Source organism: Bison bison, unplaced genomic scaffold (genome assembly GCF_000754665.1).
Source record: "Bison bison bison isolate TAMUID 2011002044 unplaced genomic scaffold, Bison_UMD1.0 scf7180017864213, whole genome shotgun sequence".
Taxonomy (NCBI): domain Eukaryota; kingdom Metazoa; phylum Chordata; class Mammalia; order Artiodactyla; family Bovidae; genus Bison; species Bison bison.
The window spans coordinates 5,858,894-5,869,296 of NW_011494785.1; the positions used below are offsets into that span (position 1 = coordinate 5,858,894).

General features: G+C 48.2%; 1 protein-coding gene across 4 annotated transcripts in view; it reads right to left on the reverse strand.

Annotated features, from left to right (window-relative positions):
• BID (BH3 interacting domain death agonist) overlaps positions 1–10,403 on the reverse strand; it is a 17,766-nt gene that overhangs the window by 5,509 nt on the left and 1,854 nt on the right. For 3 of the 4 annotated variants that reach the window (XM_010845068.1, XM_010845067.1, XM_010845066.1), the window contains one exon: positions 190–248. In XM_010845068.1, coding sequence (XP_010843370.1) covers positions 190–201 — 12 coding nt within the window. In that variant the 5' untranslated portion in view covers positions 202–248. Of the gene's footprint in view, positions 1–189; positions 1,042–10,403 lie in introns of those variants that run through there. The other variant, XM_010845069.1, reaches the window with a different exon arrangement.

The window sequence follows — 10,403 nt, forward strand, 5'->3', positions numbered from 1 at the left end:
ATGAGAGCTCCTGATTGGCTCGGCTGCAGCTTCCCTTCTGAACCCTAAACCTGCTCAAGGACCCTACATCCTTGAACCCATCTTGCATTCCAGGATCGACCAGGCACAGGCAGTGAGCAGACAGGGGCTTGTGTGCTCCAGTTACCCCAGGCCCGCCCCACCCCCGCCATGACCACCGCATCATCTGACCTTCAAATCCATGGCCTAAGCTTCACGGGCTCCGGCTCACAGGATTCCGGGTGGACGGCCTGGAAGAGGACATGCAGGGTGGGCGTGGAGCCCCGCAGGGGATAACGGAGTCATCTGGGCCCTGGCTCCCCTCATCTGCATCCCGGGCCACACACCTGAGTTTCCTCGTAACTGAGACCAAGACCACCCCCCACCTCAGGTCCAGCCTCCCACCCTGAGCTCACTGGTCAGGCAGGCAGGGCCATCTGGCTCCCAGACAGTTTCTAAGTGAACACTCAGAGCACTGGGCTCCCTCCACGAGCAATTCCTAGACATTTCCACAGATCTGTCCCACTGCAGACCCTACCCGGCTGCCGGCCCCAAGGCACCGTGGCTGCACGGCAAGGTGTGTAACAGGAGGAGAAAGAATGTCTACCTGACAGTCACGGAAGACTAAGGCTTTGGGATGGCGTCAATTCCACACTAAACAACTGCACAGGTGAAAGCTCATCAGACCAAATCTTAGATTATGCCCCCGGCGTGGAAAATATAGAAGACTGAGAGCTCTGTGTGCATCGTAGAGACACCCAAACAGAGTAACAAGTGTCTGCAGATCAGTCTCAACAGAACAACCCGTTTTAAAATGTATGCACAGCATACTCTGTTTATACACAGTATTAGGCTAAACCCAATGAATCGCTGCTTTGTAGGGCAAAGTCAAACTTGGCAATTCCATATGGTTCCTACATACACAGGAGGTTAAAAACAGAAAAGAAAACCAGTTCACCTCCAGGAGACAGGAGCAGAAGACGTAAGAGGTGGCAAGTATACACAGAAGAACTATACAAAAAAGATCTTAATGACCCAGATAACCATGATCCTGGAGCGTGAAGTCAAGGGGACCTTAGGAAGCATCATCATGAACAAAGCTAGTGGAGGTGATGGAATTCCAGCTGAGCTATTTCAAATCCTAAAAGATGCTGCTGTTAAAGCGTTGCACTCAATATGCCAGCAAATTTGGAAAACTCAGCAGTGGCCACAGGACTGGAAAAGGTCAGTTTTCATTCCAATCCCAAAGAAAGGCAATGCCAAAGAATCTTCAAACTACCACACAATTGCACTCATCTCACACGATAGCAAAGTAATGCTCAAAATTCTCCAAGCCAGGCTTCAACAGTACCTGAACTGAGAACTTCCAGATGTTCAAGCTGGACTTAGAAAAGGCAAAGGAACCAGAGATCAAACTGCCAACATCCACTGGATCATCGAAAAAGCAAGAGAATTCCAGAAAAACATCTGCTTCTTTGATTATGTTAAAGCCGTTGACTGTGTGGATCACAAAAAACTGTGGAAAATTCTTAAAGAGGTGGGAATAACAGACCATCTCACCTGCCTCCTGAGAAACCTGTATGCAGGGCAAGAAATAACAGTTAGAACTGGACATGGAACAACGGACTGGTTCCAAATTGAGAAAGGAGTATGTCAAGGCTGTATATTATTACCCTGCTTATTTAACTTATATGCAGAGTACATCATGCGAAATACCGGGCTGAATGAAGCACTAGCTGGAATCAATACTGCAGGGAGAAATATCAATAACCTCGGATATGCAGATGACACCACCCTTATGGCAGAAAGCAAAGAGGAAATAAAAGAGCCTCTTGATGAAGGTGAAAGAAAATGAAAAAGCTGGCTGAAAATTCAACATTCAAAAAACAAAGATCACAGCATCTGGTCCTTCATGGGAAACAGACGGGGAAATGATGGAAACAGTGAGCGACTTTATTTTCTTGGGCTCCAAAATCACTGCAGATGGTGACTGCAGCCATGAAATTAAAAGATGTTTGCTCCTTGGAAGAAAAGCTATGACTAACCTGCTGCTGCTGCTGCTAAGTCGCTTCAATCGTGTCCGACTGTGTCTGACCCCACAGACAGCAACCCACCAGGCTCCGCCGTCTCTGGGATTCTCCAGGCAAGAACACTGGAGTGGGTTGCCATTTCCTTCTCCAATGCATGAAAGTGAAAAGTGAGAGTGAAGTCGCTCAGTCGTGTCTGACTCCGCAACCCCACGGATTGCAGCCTACCAGGCTCCTCTGTCCACGGGATTCTCCAGGCAAGAGTACTGGAGTGGGGTGCCACTGCCTTCTCTGATGACCAACCTAGACAGCATACTAAAAAGCAGAGACATAATTTTGCTGACAAAGGTCCATCTAGCCAAAGCTATGATTTTTCCAGTCATCATGTATGGATGTAAGAGCTGGACCATAAAGAAAGCTGAGCGCCGAAGAATTGATGCTTTTGAACTGTGGTATTGGAGAAGACTCTTGAGAGTCCCTTGGACTGCAAGGAGATCCAACCAGTCAATCCTAAAGGAAATCAGTCCTGAATATTCATTGGAAGAACTGATGCTAAAGCTGAAGCTCCAATACTTTGGCCACCTGATGTGAAGAGCCAACTCCTTAGAAAAGACCCTGATGCTGGGAAAGATTGAGGGCAGGAGAAGGGGATGACAGAGGATGAGATGGTTGGATGGCATCACTGTCACAAGGGATATGAGTTTGAGCCAGCTCCAGGAGATGGTGAAGGACAGGGAGGCCTGGCGTGCTGCAGTCCATGGGGTCGCAAAGAGTTGGACACGACTGAGCGACTGAACAACAACACAAGGTCACAAGATCACCTTCCGTCTGGAAATTTTCACCAGGAACCTTGGGCTGAACTCTGCCACCCTGAGGGCAGAAGACAGGTGAAGCAGTGTGCGGGGTCCACCACCTGCAGCTCCCCTAAACGTGTGGGACTTGTCTGGAGCAAAGCAAGCCCGGGCAGGGGACCAGGGACACTGATCAGACACTCACACGTGGCAGACAAAGGAGGGGCAGGTCTGTGGGGCAGCCGTGGAGAGAGCTGGGGGCCTGCTGGCCAGGGCCACCTATGTGATGGCCAGCCTGGCTGCACGTCACAGGCAGGAACAAAAATTAGGGAGCTGTCAGTGATCGTGTCTGGACTGTCCCAGAGAGCAGTCTGACTTGACCTCCCTGGGCTGGTCACTCTGTGTGAGTGGGTGACTGGTCACTGTGGGTGAGGACTGGGCCAGCTGCTCCGCCACCATCCACTTGTATGTTCACTCTGGTCATCTCAGGTTCCCTGGCCTGCAGGAGGCAACCTTCCTTTCCATCACAGTAGGCGGGGACCCTTGGCCCAGACTGGCTTTCCCGAGAGGCTCTATAGGCTTCGCTCCCTAAAAGGCAGCTCAGTTCTGAGACAAGTGGCATATCACAGCGGCTCACACAAGCACCATTCAGAGATAGGACATTCCCAGGAAAGTTCTTGTTTTGTCAAATTATACTACATCCCAGTAAAAAGAACAAGGGACAGTAGTGCAAATGTCCACGACGGGTGAGCGGACAGCACTGTGCCCATCACAGTGAGCTTCACTCAGCCTCAGAAAGAGGGAAATCCTGGCACCTGCTGCACGCGGGACCCTGAGGACGCTGTGCCAAGTGACAGGAGGCAGACCCCAAGGGCAGACCCCAAGTGGCCGGCGGCCCGGGTGGTAAGATGCAGGGTTCTGGACGGGACGGTGGGGGTGGGGGGTCTCACTGCAGGTGGACATACATTTTCCCCCACATACAAAAAACAGGGAAACTGTGGCAACATGGAGGAACGCTGAGACGTCACACCAAATGAAACAAGCCAGACACAGGAAGACACACGCGGCCCGGCTCCACTTACACGAGCAATCATGTCCGTTTCTAGAGAATTACTAATTCCTTATTCATGCTACTGAGCTGCACACATAAAATGATTATATGTATAATTTTGCATCTGTTCCACCACAATCAAAAATGTTTGAAAAAAACTTCCTTTTGAACCTATGCAAGCAACAGTTTGTTGTTATTTAGTTCCTAAGTCATGTCTGACTGCTTGAAACGCCGTGGACAGTAGCCCGCCAGGCTCCTCTGTCTTTAGGGATTCCCCAGGCAAGAATACTGGAGTGGGTTGCCATTTCCTCCTCCAGGAGATCTTCCCAACTCACGAATCAAACCCAGGTCTCCTGTATTGCAGGTGGGTTCTTCACTGTTGAGCCACCACACAAAATGAGGAAACTTAATTCTATTGGGGGGAACCAGATGTCAGTTCCATCTAACAGATGTGTATGGGCTACAGAGTTTCAGAAAGAGAAAGGTTCCTCATGTGTCTAGGGAACAAACGCCATCTCAGCACCACTGCAAGCGCACCACCAGGTCCCGCCGTGGCCTCGCCCCCTGCTGCCTCCAGAAGAGCCCGGAGCCCTCCCGCAGCCCCAGGCGCAGCTCTGAGCTCCTGAAGCCCGTTTGTGCAGCAGCACTAGTTCCAAGTGCCCGGTATAACCACTGGCATGAGCCTCAGAGTCTGTCCTCTACTGCGGACACACACCAAACAGCCCTGAGTCGCCTCCAGAGGGCAGGGCCTGCCAGCGGTGACTCACAGACTTCTCCAACAAGAGCAGACGGGAGAGGGTCAGAGTCTCTTGTGATCTGTGTTCCCCTGAGAATAAACAGATTATGGACAGCGACGGCGTCCCCACGGAGCACAGAGTTTCTGCAACACTCACATGTGTGTTACATTTTCCTGTAAACTAGACCAAGGAAGCGTGAGCCAGCACCTCTTCAGACAGCTGCTCTTCCCACAGTAACATGTCAAACAAAGCTGATTACATAATCGCTCTTTTTAGAAGATGAATGGCCTGTGGGATTCTCTGGGAAGTCTCAATGACAGTTGTAGGTGTAAAACATATCCTGAAAACAACGTTTTTCCTCTCAATTCAGGGTCCAACCTCCAGAAGCACCATCAGAGCCCACCTGGTCATTTACGACGGGGTCAGGGAAGCCTGCGGAACAGGGCACGGTTGTCAGTGAACTAAGAACCCCTTAGCTCCTCATAAGTGACGAACCTTTGTTCTTGGTGGGATTGTTTTTCCCTTTAGAACGTAAAGCATCAAAAATTATCATTTTAGGGCTTCCCAGGCGGTGCAGTGGTTAGGATTCCATGCTTCCAACGCAGGGCGCCCAGGCTCAAGCCCTGGTCTGGGAACTAAGTTCCCGCAAGCTATGCAGTGAGGCCAAAAATCCAAAAACAAACAAACCAAGCAAACTTTCACAGCTTCTTTTCAGTCTCAGACATTTAAGGGATTTGCAACATTATGAAACCACGTTGTCACTAAAAGCTCTGTCCTGTAACGCACTGTGTTAAAAACGTTAACAAGCAACGTGCACTGATACATCCAAACATACCAACAATATTGTAAAATTTTCTCCAGTTTTACTTTCTAACACAGAAAATAGATAAAACCTGGTTAATCAAAAGCTTTTCAGGGTCCTCAGTCATTTTTGTGTGTAAGTCTTAGAGACCAAAAGGTTGGGGGGAGGAGCTAGACCTTTCCCTTGAAAATAAAAGCATATCTATTAACACAACAGTTTTCTCTGCCATCCATTTTAATTAAGAGACTTAACCAAAGTGACTGACTCTTTCACAGAGAATCAGGTGACTAGGTCTCACACGGTTCAGATGTCACTTCCCAGCCACACACATCCTGAGCTTCCCCCAGGCGCACACACACTCAGTGATGCCAGCCAACGACAAAGCCCTGCTGAGAACACTGAAAACACTTAAAATACACCTGGTACCCAATGCTTTTGGATCCTGTCTTATTTAGAAATCGCCTGGGTATACAATGATTGCCATCATTAATTCAGTGTTCATGCTGTAATCTGGAATACTGTTAGAAACACTGTCAGAATTCTATTCAGTTTAGGTGAAAACAAATTTACATTTCTCGTAACCTTAAACACTAAGAATAGTATCAGTTGATTTGAGAAGGAAACCTATAGAAGTTTGTAGGGGGTGGGGGGTGGGGCAGAGAGGAACCAATTAGCATATAATATACAATTTACTAGTATAGTGAATATTGATTACTACATGTAATCAATATTAAGTATTGATTTATCAGTAATATTGATAAATCAGAGAAAACACAGCTTTTTAAAATCCAAAATTAATTTATTCTCATTTGCCAAAGATTTACCTTAACTATGTGAACCTGTACTCTTTTTATATTGAGATATAGTTGATATACAGTATTATATAAGTTACAGGTATGCAACATAGTATCCACAGTTTTTAAAGGTTATACGGCTTCATAATTACTATAAGATACTATGTTCCTGTGGTGTGCGGCACTGCCCTTTGAGCTCACGTATTCTACACTCAGTTGTTTATCTCTTAACCCCCTAACCCCACCGTGCCCTGCCTTCCCTCTCCCCACTGGCAGTGGTTTAGTTGCTAAGTCTTGTCCAACTCTTGTGACCCCGTGGACCGTAGCCTGCCCAGCTCCTCTGTCCATGGGTTTCTATAGGTGAGAGTACTGGAGTGGGCTGCCATTTCCTTCTCCAGGGGATCTTCCTGACCCAGGAATCAAACCTGGGTCTCCCACCTTGTAGGCAGATTCTTTACCATCTGAGCCACCAGGGAAGCCCACTCCCCACTGGTAACCACTGGCTTGTTTTCTGTATCTGTGAGTGTTTGTGAACATATGTTCTTAAAACATTTCTGAGTTTGTTTTGGTGTATTTTTAATTTTTTGAAAGTCTAATGTATTTAAACTATTAGAAATGAGATTTCCTCATTTCGTGGAAATTTTAGATAAATTTGACTTACATAAGCATATTTATTTAGGTCCAAAAGCCAATGAGGACACAGTTCTTCCAATTTAAGATACTTCACAACCAAACTCCTCAGTGATGAAAAAAATGCTTCCCACATTTACACGCCAAGAGGCAAAGGTCTTTCTGAATAGCAGACACACAGACAGCACCCAGCTTCGGTCCCACAAGTTCAGCGCCAAGTCAAGAGCAAACACAGAAACACCAAGGCTCACGCGTCCAGATGCAAGGACTGGTTCCCTGTGGTGGCACAAAATTATGAACTGAGCTCAAAAGACCAAGGACACAAACCGCCATCTGACCACCCGGATTCTCTGTCCTCTCGTGCTCGACACAGAGCAGACCTTCCACGTCTCACTCAAGGACACGGTCAGCAAGACCACCAGTGGAGAAACCTGTCCACGCGCGCAAACCTGAAACCCAGCCAAACACTGTCTGGACAGAGCTGTTCCACTGGCCTGAGACACGGCCTCTGGGGCCAAGTCCACCAGGCACGCTTTTGGGGATGGCTCTAAAACTGCCAACACAGAAAGCGCAAAACCATGATTTCCCCACAAATATAGAATAATAAAATGAATAAATATGTCCAAGATTTTATTTAGTTCATTAATTAACGAAGAAACCAGTAAGATGATTCAGCCAGTTTCTGAAAACATGGGTTTGTATGGCAGCTGCCAGTTCCACTCAGATCACCTGTGCCAGTCCTTCCCCTGAAGCAAGTGAATGGAAGCGAGCGGGAGCCCAGCCCAGCGCCCGCGTGAGCTCCTTCTGACGACTCACCCGGGACACACTGGGGCCCCACTTCCACCACGCACCGCCTGGACTCGCTGGAGTGTGGGACGCCAATCTCTGCCTCTTCTGTGCTGGGCTTCCCGCCTTCAGGCTTCCCCACAGACCCCACCGCTCGCTCACCTGCTCCCCTACTTGGTCCCCGCTCCATCTTAAAGGACCACTGGTTTTCAACCCTGGCTGCACACACTGGAATTAACAGAGAGGCTGTAAGACATCCCAATTAGATAAGAGCTCACATGTGGAAACGCCCAACGAATCCACTAAAACAGCCCAGCAAGTAACAAGTGAGTTCACCAACATTGCAGGACACAGACCGTGTACGCCCACTGTACTTGTGTGTGCCAGCGATTAGCATCCGAAAGAGAAACAGAACTAGGATGGCAGCGAGAAAAGTTAAATACTCTGGAACACTTGTTGGACAGAAGAAGCGTAAGAGCTGTATCCTGAAAAGTGCACACGCTTTTCGTTGCAGAAAAGCACAGATCCAAATAAGCGGGCTCATTCCGGTCCACAAGCTGGAAGAACACCCATGGACTCAACAGGATCCCCGCAAGCTCCCACCAGGCTTTTTCACAGAAAGAGAGAAATGGTTCCTCTTTCATTAGGAAATGCAAGGGGCACAGAATAGCCAATGAGAAAAAGAACAAAGCTGGTAGACTCACTCCCCAACTTCAAGACATATGACTGAGTGACAGGAATCGAGACCGTGTGGTACCGGCAGTGGCGCAGAAGTGACAGTCCAGACACAAAGCCTAATGCCTGAGGCGCATCCACCTCTGACCAAGGGGTCAAGAGCTGCGTAAGGAACAGGCTCCTCGGCGAACGGTACTGAGACAACTGGGAGCAAAAGCATCAGTTGAGGCCCCTCCCTCGTATTATACACAAAATCTACCTCAGAATAGATCATAGAAGAGAACAAAGACATAAAACTTTACGGCCTTGGATGAGGCAGTGATTTCTTAGATACGACACCATATGAGAGAAGAACAAGCCATACAAAGAGAAAAATAGATAAACTGAACTTGATAATTAAACCTTTGCGCTTCAAAGGACATAAGCAATGAAAAGACAATCCAGGTTGGGGGAAAAAAATGCTTGCAAGTAATTCATCAGACAAGGGACTAGTACTCAAATATATATAAAGAATTCTTGTAACAACAAAAACACATTTCAATTGCAAACTGGGTGAAAGATTTTAACAGGATCCAAAGACATACAGATGGTCAACAGCTAAGCTGCTGAGTCACTTCAGTCGTGTCCGACTCTGTGTGACCCCACTACAAAAATGCTAATTAAACCGCAATGAAGGGGAATTTCCTGGTGGTTAGGGCTCCCTGGTCAGGGAACTAAAATCTTTACTAAAAGCCAAGAATAAAGTGCAAAGGAAGGGAGGGAGGAAGTAAGAAAAGAAAGAAAAGTGAATGCAAAGATTCACTTTCACATCCACGAGGGCTGGAATCGAAAGCTGACAGCAAGAGGCAGCAAAGACGCGGCTCAGCCAGGACCCCACATCACATGCACAGATCTCCGGGGGGCAGGGCAGGTGTGGAAAAGAGTGCAGACGCTTTGAAGTTTTGCAGCTCCTCAAAACGTTAGAGGCTTCCCTGGTGGCGCAGACAGTGAACAGTCTGCCTGCAATGCAGGAGACCCGCGTTTGATCCCGGGGTCGGGAAGACTCTTCACTCTTTCCAAAATGTTAAGAGTTATCACATGACCCAGAAATTCCACTCCTAGCTACGTATACACACAACACAAATGAAGACGCACGCCCACATGAACGTTTGTCACAACGCCATCCAAAATAACCAAAAGTCGAATGTCGATCAACTGTTGAATGGATAAGGAAAATGTAGCAGATCCATAAAATAGAGTATTATTTGACCGTAAAAATGGGAGTGAATTTCTCATACAGGCTGCAACATGGATGAACTCTGAAACATGAGGCTGAGTGAAAAAAATCTAGTCACAGAAAACCAGAGTTCATTCCTGGAATGATTCATGGTATGATTCCATTGATGTGAACTTCCCAGAACTGGTGAATCCACAGAGGAAAAAGTGTTGCCTGGGGCTGTGGGGATGAAGGGACTGGGGGTAACCGATGATGTGCGTGGTTTCTTCTGGGGCTGTTGAGACATTCTAAAATTAGACTGTGGTGATGGTTGCACAACTTTGCAAATACACTGGAAACCACTTCGAGTTTGCAAATTTTATAGCATAGGAAATATCTCAAAAAAGTAGTTTTAGAAAAACGCAGCATGAAGGAGGGGACAGTGAGATAAGTGGGGGAGCCACCCCACACACAGGCCCTGGAAGTGCAACTCCCCCACCCCACCAGGTGCTCCAAGTCCAGTGTCCATGTCTCCCGCTGCCCTGCCCTCCCTGGCCCCAGAGAGATGCGTGCACAGGGGGTGGGGCAAGATGACCCGTGGGGGCCAGGTGTCCTGAAGCCCCCCTGGGGCGTCAAGGTTGACCTCTGCAATAACTACTCTCCCCTTAGAGCCACAGAAAAGCAAAGGGATGCCTCCATGGCCTTCTGGTGAGCAGGAGCCCTGGACCCAGAAGAGGCCTCTCCTCACGTGTGGCAGCTTGCTCCTGGCTGCCACCTCACTCCCCAAGGACAGAAGGTTTTCGTGCACCTGAAGGTCACCAGCCCCTCTTAACCCTGCTGCGTTTGACTCAGAGGGCACTGGTTCCCTCCCCTGCCCAAGTTGACAGGACACTTGCAGGCAGAGGGTGACTGCAAACG